At 37.0% G+C, this 13950-nt stretch overlaps 1 protein-coding gene across 1 annotated transcript; it reads right to left on the reverse strand.

Moving 5' to 3' along the window:
• Positions 1-2595: 2595 nt before the first annotated feature.
• Positions 2596-12721, reverse strand: LOC110378643 (zinc finger X-chromosomal protein). Its single transcript, XM_064043443.1, has 13 exons — positions 12467-12721; positions 12015-12140; positions 11220-11490; positions 10505-10653; positions 9546-9715; positions 8943-9023; positions 8062-8199; positions 7649-7726; positions 7216-7389; positions 6495-6605; positions 5821-5932; positions 5156-5254; positions 2596-2781 (listed from the first exon to the last, which is right to left on the reverse strand). Exons 1-13 carry the CDS (start codon positions 12581-12583, stop codon positions 2632-2634), a joined length of 1776 nt encoding a protein of 591 aa, XP_063899513.1. The 5' UTR covers positions 12584-12721; the 3' UTR covers positions 2596-2631.
• Between the last annotated feature and the right edge of the window lie 1229 nt (positions 12722-13950).

A 13950-nucleotide genomic window follows, 5' to 3' on the forward strand; every position in this document is an offset into this window, starting at 1 on the left:
TTAAATAAATGTCTCAATGTACCTATGCGTTGTTTTTTTTTAACCTACTATGAGTGAAAGGGGTATGTTGGTCCTAGATCAAGATCTCATAGCAGTCTATCATCCCGTCTTATTTTTTAATTAATGAAACTCATGCCATGAGCCAAAGCATTTTTCTTAAATATCCTTCACCAGATGGAAATAAAATGTGTATCGTACAATTCGTGGAATAAATGGTATATTTGTTAAAACTTAGCTGGCAACACCAAATTACAGATGTTCCAGTATGTACTAATTTGAAGGAAATTTCAGTTGAATCGAGTAATCAATGTCTAAAATAATTTTATTAAAAAAGACCTTCAAAAACAATTTTTCTTTTGTAAGGGGCGGATTTCAGAATACATGCAAGTAAATAAAATTAAATAGGTACGATTAAGAATTAAATGTATAGTTTTCTTGACTTCTATAACAGCATTTGTACTTATTTTTCTCACGGAACTAAATATTTTTCTATTCCAAAATTGTCTTCTTCTAGTCTAATGGAACACCAAATAAAATATTAAGAATAAGTAAATCTCAAAATCGACTAAGATTAGTCACGTAAATCGACTAAACCCTCGACGACCACTTATCACATCTCTAAACTACGATTGATTTTTTAAAACGTCAATCAGTCTGTCACTTTGTAGTGAAGAATTTTGATCGCATTTTTTCAAGACAAAAAATCTATAAAATCAAGATGTTCGCTGCCAGGAGCCTTTTCAAAGCCAATGCTCAGATCCTTAAAAATGTGGCCCAGACCAGGAACATGAGCGTGATCGCCACTCCCGCTAGGAACAAGGTGTCCACTGGCGTAAGTATATTTTTTCATTTCCTCATACTTAAAACTCATATTAATCAACCCAATATTAATTTACTACGTTCAAAAAGAGTTATTCTTGTGTTTTAAATGCAAATTGAACATTCAAAAGTTTAAATAAACAATTTGTAAATTACGTAATTCGTTCAGGAAAATATAGGTTATCTATGCAAAGTAGGCAAAGTGTAAACCGAGCCCTTTGGAATTTGAAAAAAAAATGAGTAATTGATCTAAATTAACTATACACTAGTTTTACTTCCTAGTCCTTTGTTTGAATAATTAAAACAAATAAAACACGAATAAGTTGGAATTATATTTATTTTTTCAACACTTCTAATATGGTGGTAAACAATCTGAAATTAGATATTTTGTGCAGCTGACAAGGAAGAGTAATGATTTTGGTCTATATCTATAAGTTATGTACATCCTTGGGTTTGACATGTAGTCTAATTAGATTCAGATGATTAATAGTCAGGTGATTTCCATGGGGAAACTATCTGACCTCAACCAGTCAGACTTTCTGGTTTCAGACTGCCCTCAAGGACTGCAAAAGATATTTCAATGGCTGCCAAACCCACCTATTTAAACTGCCTGCCAAAACACAGAGGAATTTGTCTTGTTAGTGCAATGCGATTTGTGGCTAGTTTCCCATGTAACTTCCCAAGCGAACTGCTTCCCGTAATCAGATAAAATAAAGCTGGGGTTAGTCTGGTTTCAAAGCAGTGAAATAATACTTCATACCGGATCAGTACCTACCTTTTGTGTACCAACAAAAATATTTTTTCCTATTAGATTAGTATGGTACTTATTTCAGGGCAAAAAAATATTTATACACTTCATTTCACAGCTGCCCTAAGGAAGATTGGTAGAGAACCCCTGAGGCGCTTAGTTTGCCATTGTACATAAAGCAAAAAGTATAAATAAATAACATAATGTATTCTAATCTATTTCAGGAGATGGTATTCCTCATCAGCGCCATGGTGGTCGGCTGGTCTATCGTCCCCGCCTGGGTGCTCTGCAACATCAAGAACTACAGGACTAAGGAATAAGCGTAACACACAAGCTTAGGCAAATGTAATGTAGAGTCAGCGTGATAACAGTAATGTATTATGTTAAGTAAATGGTTATTTTAACTTGAATTTGTGGTTTTATTTGGAACCTATAATGCGGGTTTCAGATTGAGAGCTAAGTTAGGTAATATGCTTGTGTACAGACTGCAAACTGCAAGTATTCAAAACTAAACTAACTTAGCTCTTGGTCAGCAACGCGCTAAGCTGCGACGCATCTCTAAACACCATACCACTATATATGGAGCTTGCCTTACAACTGTTTCACTCGCCTCCTGGGAGAGCTACCTGCTCACAGATTCAATATAATATCTGGCTTATTAAAGTCCATGTATGCAGAGTTGATATTGAAATATTGCACTTTACTATAGGTCTAGGGACCGCTTTACTACGGGACAGTCTAGCTTTGAGCTTCTAAACAGTGAAAAAAGATAGATATTCTTCATTAGGTACACCAATTTTACATTTTTGATCTCTTAAAGTAGGTGACATAATGGACGGTCTTATCGCTAAGAGCGATCTCATCCAGACAACCTTAGGATGGATTGAGACAAGAAGGAAAAGATTATAATGGTAGGCAGTAAGGCAAAGTGTAAGTGTCAAACTATGTAGTTTTGGAGCCTTTTGGAGTACAAAAAAACATACAAAAAGTTTTTTTTTCAGTTTTTTTTTATTATATTAAGACGCCATCTTTATTTTTACATTTCTTTGAAAGCACACACTACTCTAAGCTGTAACATCGCCGTGTCTGGGATGCAGGTTGCGGCAGTGTCGCGACAGACACGACAGCCAACTGAACCGCGCGCCGCACGCGCCGCACGCGTGTGTCGCGCCGCTGTGACGTGCTAGCACGTGCACGCGAAGTTTTCCTTGGTTCTATGGGAAGAAAGAAAGACACATTTAATCTCACAACACTGAATTCTGAAAATTTACCATTTAGGCCCCTTGCAAACGGCGACTTTTCATCCATCGTTCATCGCGGTCCAATCGCATTTGAATCGCAACTGAATGTGGGGCGAGGAGTCCTCGCCGAGGACACATGGCTAGCGACAGTTACACGTCTGTACCGATGCCTAAGCGTTTCGAAATCGCATCACTTCAAAAAGAAGCCGTGGGCGAGGGACCTAAAGTTTTGTTGTAGACAATTATTTGGCATGTATATTGTCGACCAACTTGGGCCTTTTTTGGGTAGAACGCAGGTACCCCGGTAATTCGGTACGATTTGAAAAAATATTTCAGTATTAGACAGCCCCGGATCTAGGGGGGGGCAAGCCGGGGCCCATGCCCCGGGCGGCAAATTCAGGGGGCGGCAAAATCAGGCGGCTGCCTGATTTTAAATCCTACATCACACATCACAGATTACCATAATAGTTACCTACAGGGCCGTCTTAACCTATGGTGCAGGGTGTGTGTATGTCTCAGGGGCGCCCCACCACCAGGAAATTTCGAAAAAATTACACCCGTTTGATAAGAAAGTTCCATTGTATCATGATACTGACAAGCAAAGTTTCTAAAAAAGTCGCCTTCGCTTTGTTTAATTGATCATTTTGATTATTTTTTACTTTTAACATCCTCCAAATAAGTGAAAAAATTCTCACTCGCTACGCTCGCGACTAATGACAGTGGATTTATGGTTTGTCTGATGGTTTATCATTTTTATTGACGCACCGAATCAACGAACACAAATGGCACTCGCTCTAATCACGGTTTCTTTTTATTGTACATAATTCCCAGTTTCATTTGTGAGTCTTCAGGGCCGTCTTAAGCTATGGTGCAGGGTGTGCGAATACCGGGCGCCTGGTCTCAGGGCGCCACGGGACGCCCCTTTATAATAAGGAAGTTCCACATTGTATCATGATACAGACAAAAAAGTCGCCTTCGCTTTGTTTGATTGATCGATCATTTTGATTATTTTTCACTTTTAACATCCTCTAAATAAGTGAAAAAATTCTCGCTCGCTACGCTCGCGACTAAATGACAGTGGATTTATAGTTTGTCTGATGGTTTATCATTTTTATTGACGCACCGAATCAACGAACGCAAATGGCACTCGCTCTTATCACGGTTTCTTTTTATTTGTACACTAGCTTCTGCCAGCGGTTTCACCCGCATCCCGTGGGAACTACTTCCCGTACCGGGATAAAAAGCCTATAGCCTTCCTCGATAAATGGGCTATCTAACACTGAAAGAAATTTTCAAATCGGACCAGTAGATCCTGAGATTAGCGCTTTCAAACAAACAAACAAACAAACTCTTCAGCTTTATAATATTAGTATGGATAATTCCCTGTTTAATTCGTGAGTCTTCAAACAAATAATTTAAAAAAGTTCGTGGCTTTACAATTTACTTAGTCACTTATTATTGTGTCGTAGGCTCAAAAAATTTCGCGCTCGCTTCGCTCGCGCAATATTATACATGCGTTGCTTTCATAACTTCATGGCTCAAATCCACGCTGTATTACCTTTTATAAGTCAAATGTAGCAAAAAATATTATTTATGGAGTCCTCAAAAACAACAAAGTTTGCGCTTCCGACTTCTTGTTAGTTTCCAGCGCTTTTTTAAATTTATTAACTTTTTGTGTCCCAAAATTAAAAAATTTGCGCGCTACTTTCGCTCGCGCAAATTTTTACAATTTGCATTATTCTGTCTCGACTTTCATAACTTAAACCTGGCCAACAGTTTGAGCCTACAAAGATTTGGACACTTTTTTTTAAAGTCATTTACCTACCAAAAAAGTGACTTTCGTTGGTGAAAATAAACATAAGTAGGTAGGTACGCGGGGCGGCATTTTTCAGTTTTTGCCCCGCCTAAAAAAAATTGAAGATCCGGGGCTGGTATTAGATAGCCCATTTATCGAGAAAGATTATCAGGTTGAATCAGGACCGACATTAGTACAACTCGGACCGAAATTCATCCTTCACAGACTACATCATATTGTCATATACCTATAACTATAGTGTGTATTACTCTGAAAAACAACTATCCCGTTTCAGCTGAATAAAAACCATTTACTGAACACAACTAGGTGAAATACAGCAGTAATATAGCGTACCTATACATCAAAATTTCAGGTAGGTATAGGTTACTTTATACACGATGACGAGAAAAAAATATTAGGTAGCGAGTAAAACCGCGGGAAACAGCTAGTATTTACTACAAATAGAATATAAACCTAGGTTAGTTAGCCGCTCCATGTAGCACACTGTAGAACATAGTTGGGAAAAGGCTAGGCAGATTATAATACACTTACCGGGAAAGGTTTCCCACAATGATCGCACAAGTGCTCAGCGCTATCCTTCTTGTGGACAACTTGTTTGTGTAAGTATAACGACGTGTGGCTTTTGAATACCTGTATGAACAACAAACAAACCATTATACCTACCGATAAATTTTTTATATTTATAGAATCGTAAAAAAACCGGACCCGTGTTAGTACATGTCGGCCCGATGTTACTACAACTCGGGTTGAAGTTAGTACAACTCGGCCCAGTGTTAGTACAACTCGGCCCGATGTTAAAACATGGCGGCACGCTGTTAGTATAACTTGGGCCGGAATTATTAAAACTCGGCTTGTAATTAATACAACTCGGACTGTTTTTGGTTAAACTCGGAATGAAATGAGTATAACTGAGACTGAAAAACGGTCTTCATTTCATCACACAATAATATTATATGTTAGTCACCAATGCAGCATTACAGGTACTAAAACTCACTTTTTCTGTAACTATATCCCTATGTATGTATGATTAAATCTTCAAAACTACGCAACCAATTTTCATGCGATTCTTAATAGATAGTGATTAAAGAAGAAGGTTTATATGTATAATAACATTCATTAAATAGTGGTGAAATACTGATATCCCGTGCGAAGCCGGAGCGGGTTGCTAGTTTAGTATAAATACAAATAAAACCTACCTTCTGACAAACATTACAGGTGTGACGGTAGTTCTTCAGATGTTCCCAATCCACGTGGTCTTTGAGACGCGTTTTATTCGCAAATCGTTTGCCGCAATCGCTGCACATGTATCTGTGTAATAAAATGTTTTATAAATAACTATCCATGTTCCCGAGGTTTCACCCGTCCCCGGTCCCGTCGGAACTACTGCCTTTACCGGGATAAATATCCTTTGTTACTCGGGTAGAGTGTAGCTTTCCAACAGTGAAAATTTTTTTCTAATCGGTTCAGTTGTTTCGGAGCCCTTGTGGTACAATGTATGTTTTTCTTAAAACAACTGTTTATTATGAATTGTCCCATTCAAACTTATAAGAAAAACTGACGTTTTAATTATTGGTGTTAATCTCTATTACATACATCGGGAATTGGGTAGTAAACCATCATATTCATTTAGCAGAGCATCTTAAAATACTATCATTTCCAGTTTCATTTTTTTTTTCATTTATAAAGTGGATGTTTTTTTTAAATCAAAACAAGGAGAAAACAGAACCGATAAAAAAAAACACGAAAATCACTTCCCGAGTTACGTATGGTATATTTTATCCCGGTACAGCAGAAGTTTCCACGGAATTCGAGTGAAACTGAATAGTGAAAATGAATAGTAATATCATTTTAGAATTATTGAAATACTTACTTGAAATCATTCTCGCTAACATGTTTCCTGCTTATCTTCATATGTTGTTTGTATGTAGCGATTGACGAAAATGTTCTGTTGCATGGTTCACATACTAATTCGCCGTTTGCCCTAAAAATTGAAAAAATATTAAACACATTATACTCCTTTTGCGTGGCGCAGTCGGGTAAAAATGGGATGGTGTGTTGGTTTTCTACGGTTTTACGATAAAACGCTGTGTAAAAAGCCTGACCGACCCTGCTGAAATTAACGACGAAAACGAACTAGGATTTTTCCAGATACTTAATCCCTACTTATATTATAAATGCGAAAGTAACTCTGTCTGTCTGTTTGTCTGTCTGTCTGTTACGCTTTCACTTCTAAACCACTGAATTGATTTTAATAAAATTTGGTACAGAGATAGAGTTAACCTTGAGAAAGAACATAGGATAGTTTTTATCCCGGACTTTTGAAGAAATATTTTGGAAACGCGATATAACAGAACTCTACGCGGGCGAAGCTGCGGCCGGAAACTAGTACAAAAATAAAACCGAATTCAGTAATACATATACCTAAGGGATAATAATTGTAACAACGAAGGTCTCCTTAGTTTGACAAATGTCATCTTGTATACTGAAAACGAAATCGGTTCAGTCAAACTTGAGATGATCACACACGTACATGCAAGTCAAACTCAGAACTTCTTTTTTTAAGTCGGTTAAAATAAGCTTTATTTCCTTACCTAGCAACATGACTATTTAAATGTCTTAACAAATTCCCTCTCCATTGGAACTTCTTATCACATTGTGGGCACGGATACTTCTCTTTAGAAGAATTAACTGAGCACTTGATTTGGTCAACTTTTTCTTGTTTCTCCGAGTTTGTTGCGTCTTCCGGTAATGATTCTTTTAGTTTCCTGAAAATAAGAATTAACTTACGAAAATGAAAACCCCTTCGTAAGTCGCTTACAGTAATTTATTAGAACTTCTTACAACTTACGGAAGTTACTTACAATTTTTACGGAAGCAACGGAAGCTACGCAACTTTTACGGAAGCAACGGAAGCTACGCAATTTTTACGGAAGCAACTTACAAGTGTGAAGTAAACTGTTGTTTTAAGAAAAACGGACTTTTATGCTTTTGGAGAACCAAGAACTTGTCTAAATGGTGTCTTACCTAAGTTTTAATTGTATTTGATGTTTAGAACTTGTTTTTACATGCTTCTGAAGATTCGATGTGTTTGTAAACGATAACCTAAAAAAAGAACATTTACATTTAAAACTCATATCTAAATAACTTAATATTACTATTTTATTTTCAAAATTGCCTGCAAACTTCCGCTGAAAAGAAGTGGCGCAACGAACTCCCCACCTTAAAGCTCCGAAACTACTGAACCGATTTGAAAAATTATTTCACTGTTGGAAAGCTACACTCTTCCCGAGTAACATAGGCTATATTTTATCGCGGTACGAGCAATAGTTTACTCAAGAAGCGGATGAAACTACTGGCCGAATCCAGTTCTTCAACAAATCCATGAAAAATTACAAAAGACAGATTAAATAACTTAAAAACTATAATTTAAAACTGACCTGCAAGGTTCACAGTAAGGTTTACGTTTCTGTCCTGTCTCTATTCTATGCGTTTCTACATGTTTCCTTAAAGACGCTTTCCATCTAAAGCTTTTGTCGCAAAACTCGCAAGCGAATGAAGCTGTCGACTGTTTTGTGCTGAAAGGTAAAAAGTAGGTAATATATTAGAAAGAAGAGTTTGTTCGATTCAACGCACTGGTCTCAAGAAATACTACGCGGATTTAAATAAAAATACAGTTTTAGAGGCACAAAAATACACCTTAGTTGATAAATATGATTGCTCAATATTAAAAAGACAATATTATTGTGCAGCAAAAATTTCAATCAATAAAAATCATTGCGCAATTTAATTGGTCGTCTAGGCTACCAATTATATAGACCATTTATCAAGGTAAGCAGTTTCTAAGTAGACCTATAATATTTCCTAGAGATGAATTTCAATATTGTGTCCACAAAGAGCATTTTATTATATTCTAAAATAACATCCTCCGATTTTTCCCAACTATGTTGGGGTCAGCTTCCAGTCTAACCAGATGCAGCTGAGTACCAGTGTGCCACAGGGAACGACTGCCTGTCTGATCTCCCCAACCCAGTTACCCGGGCAACCAAATACCCCTTTTTTTAACAACGTCAAAAATCATCAAACAATTAGCAGCGCTGGTTAGCAGCGGTGAGGGAGTGTCAGACACTTACTGACTAAAAACCGTCGTGTTCCGTCGTAGGCCTTTTATGTACCAGGGCCGCGGTAACTCGCGCGAACAATCCCGCAGCCCAGGCAGGAAACCTAATACCTCTTGGTTAGACTGGTCTCAGACTTACTGGCTTCTGACTACCCGTAACGACTGCTAACGACAGTAAAAAGGATGATGATGTTAACTTACCTATTATCTCCTGTAGTTTCCGTATCTTGGTCCGTAGTTACTCCATTTTGTGGATTTTGTACTTCTATTTCTATTGATGGGCTGAAAAGAAAGGCAAAATGAACAACTTGCAAAGGATTCAATGGGAGTGATATTAACATTTTTATACAATAATACAGCAGTAAATTATGAATGTTTGCTTGCACGTGTTAATTCATACTCGGAACTACTGGACCAATTTGAAAAAAAAATCCGGCAAAGTGCGAGTCGGACTCGCGCACGAAGGGTTCCGTACCATTATTGTGTATGAGAGCCCCCCAAAATATTTATTTAATCCTAGTTTTCAGTATTTGTTGTTATAACGGCAACAGAAATACATCATATGTGAAAATTTCAGCTCTCTAACTATTACGGTTCATGAGATACAGCCTGGTGACAGACCGACGAACGGACAGAGGAGCGAAAACAATAGGGTCCCATTTTACCCTTTGGGTACTGAACCCTAAAAACAGTATTAGAAAATTTATCCAGGGAGGCTACATGCATATATTTAACCGAGTACGGGAAGTTGTTACCAGATAAAACCACGACAAAAATGCTATAATTTTATATATTTACACTTACCCATGATAATGTACAGTTTCATAATGCTTTATAACGCCTCTCTTACTAAAACATCTTTCAGAGCAAGCGACACACTCATAACGTTTTTTATGTTTATTCGTATGATAGTTGTACGAAACTTCAGACGCGAACGAACACTCGCAAACGTCACATTTGAATTTAGAAGCATTCTGAAAAAATAAAATTAAAAAAATTTCGTAGTATGTTACCGATGTGACGAAACTCGGCCTAACTCGGTCTACAGTTGGCCCGAGTGTAGGTACATCGGTAATATATGACATGAAACTCGGTCTAAAAAATTCGAAATTTCTAAAAAATGTGTGAAATTGAATTGGACAGTTAAATACAATATTGATATAAAAGAAGTTAAGAGCTAGTCACACTCGGTAGAAAGGGTTCCGTACTTATTTAAAAATACGGACAAAAAACATGTCTGTGGTATGTACATTCTGATAATTTTGTTTTAATTTACATACAGGTATGTATTTTAATTTTGAAGTAATATATTACTAATATTATAAATGCAAAAGTTTGTATGAATATTTGTACCTCTTTCACACAAAAACTACCCAATGGATTTTGATGAAACTTAGCAGAAATGTAGTTTATACAGGAGAATAATATATGCTACTTTTATTCTGGGTATAGAAACTAGCTTCTACGGAAAGCTGGTGAAATCGCTTACGGAAGCTAGAACTCAATATTCTGTAAATATTTCAAGGGTTAATGAAAAACTTATTTATTTATTTTTAACTATTTATGTACTGTACACTCAGCTGAATCCGGTTAGACTGGAAGTCGACCCCAACATAGTTTGGGAAAAAGGCTCGGAGGATGAATGTACACACAGTAAACACACACGAAAGAAGAAGAAGTAACATAAAATAGTACAAAGATACTGCTTATTTCTAAAGAAATCTCTTCCAGCAGACCCGTAGTACGAGAGTTAGAATACTTACCAAATCATGTTTGATACTAATATGGTCTTTCAAATCCTCCGCATTAGGGAATGACAAAATACACCGTTCACAGGGAAACATAGCATTAACATAATCTTCTTTTAACATAGCTGCTCTTCTTTCTTCCTCCAATTCTTCTCTACTCAACTCTATGACAAAGGATAAAGACATAAAAGAATTGTGTAAGTCAATATTACGAAAGACAGCCCCTTTACTACTTTCTATGTGTTTTTGCTGAAGAAGAAATGGTGGAACATACTCCCCAGCAACACAATTCTGTCTGTATATAAAGTATATTTTGTATGGCACCTATCGTGTATAACAAATTGCCTGAGATCTGGAGAGAACTCAATACCGAAGTTCTGAAACGTGGGCTCAAATTATTTTTAGTACAGAGAGTATAGTATAATATTAAAAAGTTTATCGATGAAAAAATATTAGATTTTAAGTAGAAAATGTGTATTTTTTAGTTCATAATTAATTTTGCAAATATTTGCATGCCAATGGCAAGCAAGTCTTTAAGCATATATCGTACCATCTTACATACATGCTTAAGGCAAATAAATGATTCTATTATATTCTATGGTTTGAAGACCCGTTGATATACAAAATATATACAAAGTATACATAAAATTGTTCGTATTAAAAAAGAAAAATATCAATTTATACAATTCTATGTATAAAAAAAATAAATATTTAATCATGTGCCACTTACCTATCTCTTTATATAACTCAATCTCTTTCCGTTTTTTCTTTCTCTTCTTTTTAACAAGTTTTTTCTTGTCTGACTTTAAATTTATCAGTTTCTCATCGTCTGAATTGTCCGCAAAAGTATCTGTATACTCTTCCTTAATTATAGGGGACGTCGGTCTGTTGTCCGTAGTAATAATTTGGAAGGTATGTAGTTCATTTTCTTCTAATGTAAAATTGTATATTTTTTGTGTAGTCAATCTTGGTTGCGGTTGTAGTTTTTTTAAGTTGGTATTCTGTGAAATGAAAGGATTACTTTTTAGATGTGTGATTGTATATTCTGATCTGTCTCCGGTGGTGTTGGATTGTCGTCCCATCGCACTGTGAGAGTGAAGGAATAATGAGTGCACCTGTGTCCAAGCAAATGTGCCGGCAGTAATATGTCCTGCGCAGCTGGCTGATCTCCTTATATGAGAACAGCCGCCGTGACCAAAATTAATCTTGGAAGTCATTATGTACGTGTATATCTTGATGTGATAAGTCTGTCTGCGTTTCGGAAGACACATAAAATTCGTGGGTCCTGGCTATCATTTGAACATCTTTAACAGTAGTTATAGGTAAAGAAGCCAGAAAGCCCGACAACCAGTCTGACCAGTAAAAGGTATTAGGTTGACCGGATAACTGGTTTGAGAATGTCAGATATGCAGTCGCTCCATTTGGCACACTAGTACTCAACGGTATGCGATGAGACTGCGGCCCCCAACATAGTTAAGGAAAGGCTAGGCAGATGGTTTTTAAAGTACATAGACAGATTCTATACCTGTTTAATATAATCGGTGAAAAGGCAGTATGATGTTTTGACTTTTTGCTTAAATTTTGTGAAGTTGTTCATTTGAGCGTCACATTCCCAACACAGCCAGGTTGGCATGGTATCACCTTCTGATAACTGTGAAAAAAAGATTATTTTATTTGAATGATACAATTTAGAGAACATATAGTGAAACAAATTGATGTTAGGTATGATTCTATGAGGATAAGCATTGAAATACTGGTTTTATTTATTTTTCTGATAGTGTTTTATTTATATTTGTGGTGGTAAGTTTTATGAATGAGCGATAAAATATTATTTTTCTATATTATCCTAGGTACATATACCTAAAAATAAAACATAAACGAAACACATCTTTCGAAAGAATTTCACAAAGTTTTAGTGTTTAAACTCAAAATATGTAATAAATAAAAGCCCTTTGAGTGAGAAAAACCAAAACTTACAGGTATTTCACTAACAATTTGCAAAAAAGATTGCTTTTTCCAATATTCGACTAATAGTATCATTTTCCGGCCTGTGCTGAGGCAGCCGCAACAAATGATATTCTCTTCAGAGTCCATTTTAACTGTTTTATCAATCAGCTAGCTTTCAATTCATGCTTCATTCAGAAAATGTAAATAAATAACAAAAATAAACATTTGCGCGAAAGAAAGGGAACGCTTACATCCGGCCATTGTTGGTACGTTCAAATGTCAAATACGTTTAATTATTTGTTACCATTTTACAATACAATGTATTTAAAATATAGAAACGGCAATTACTCCTGCTGAGCGAGCGCGCCTACTGGCTGTGGGTAGATGGGAGTCGGGGCTTTGGCTTCAGGCACTACCGTCGTCAAATATTGGCACCATGTTTGACGATACAACTTTCCGCCTCGCTACTTGCTTACGTATAGGAGCACCGTGCTGCTCCCCTCATCGCTGCCACTGTGGTGAGGCTGTCACCAGCCTCGGACACCACGGCCTGTCGTGCAGCCGCAGTGCGGGCCGTATTGCCCGGCATGCAAACATCAATGACATTATACGTCGAGCTCTTGTTGCCGTCGGGGTACCAGCTGTATTAGAACCAAACGGCTTGGCACGCGACGACGGTAAGAGACCAGACGGCATGTCGTTATTCCCTTGGAAGATGGGTAGGCCTTTAGTATGGGACGCAACCTGTGTCGATACTCTTGCGCCATCACACCTTCCAAGTTCTGCGTGCTGTGCTGCTGCTGCCGCTGCGGCTGCGGAGAACCTCAAGCGGCGGAAATATAGTGGCCTTGTCGGAAACTATATTTTCGAACCGTTTGGGGTTGAAACCCTCGGGTCGTGGGGTCCGAATGCCCACATTCTATTTAAAGATCTCTCAAGGCGGCTGGTTGACGCTTCTCGTGACCAGAAGGCTGGCTATTACCTCGGACAAAGAATCAGCATGGCGATCCAACGAGGTAATGCTGCCAGCCTCTTGGGCACGCTCCCAGTTGACAGCGATGGGGACGAATTTTTTGACGCTTTTTAGTTGTTTGTTTTACTAGGATAGTTTTTGATTTTTATTGTAAATATGTATTGTAAATATCTATGTAAATAAAAAGTCATTTAAAAATATGTACAGACAGTCAAATTCCACTTTTTATTAAAAAATAATGCAATAAGAGGCAAGTTTTAACTTCAGATAAAGTCTTTAAAATATTGATAACCATTTCTCTTTTAGTTATTTGTGGAATGGGTTAAATACATAGCCAAAACTAAACGTAGCTAAAAACGTTCCGTTCACAATTTATGTCCGATTTACTTGTTGCTACAATCGAGTAGTAATAAGTGATTTGAAGAACTTAAACAATCTTTTTCTTGTTACTTAATTAAAGAATTTAGGAGTGTTTGATATATTTTCTGCAGTAATGAAAGCTTTTTAATCTGATCAAAGAGAATAACTTAAGTGTGAGAGT

Source organism: Helicoverpa armigera, chromosome 31 (assembly GCF_030705265.1).
Source record: "Helicoverpa armigera isolate CAAS_96S chromosome 31, ASM3070526v1, whole genome shotgun sequence".
Classification (NCBI taxonomy): Eukaryota; Metazoa; Arthropoda; class Insecta; order Lepidoptera; family Noctuidae; genus Helicoverpa; species Helicoverpa armigera.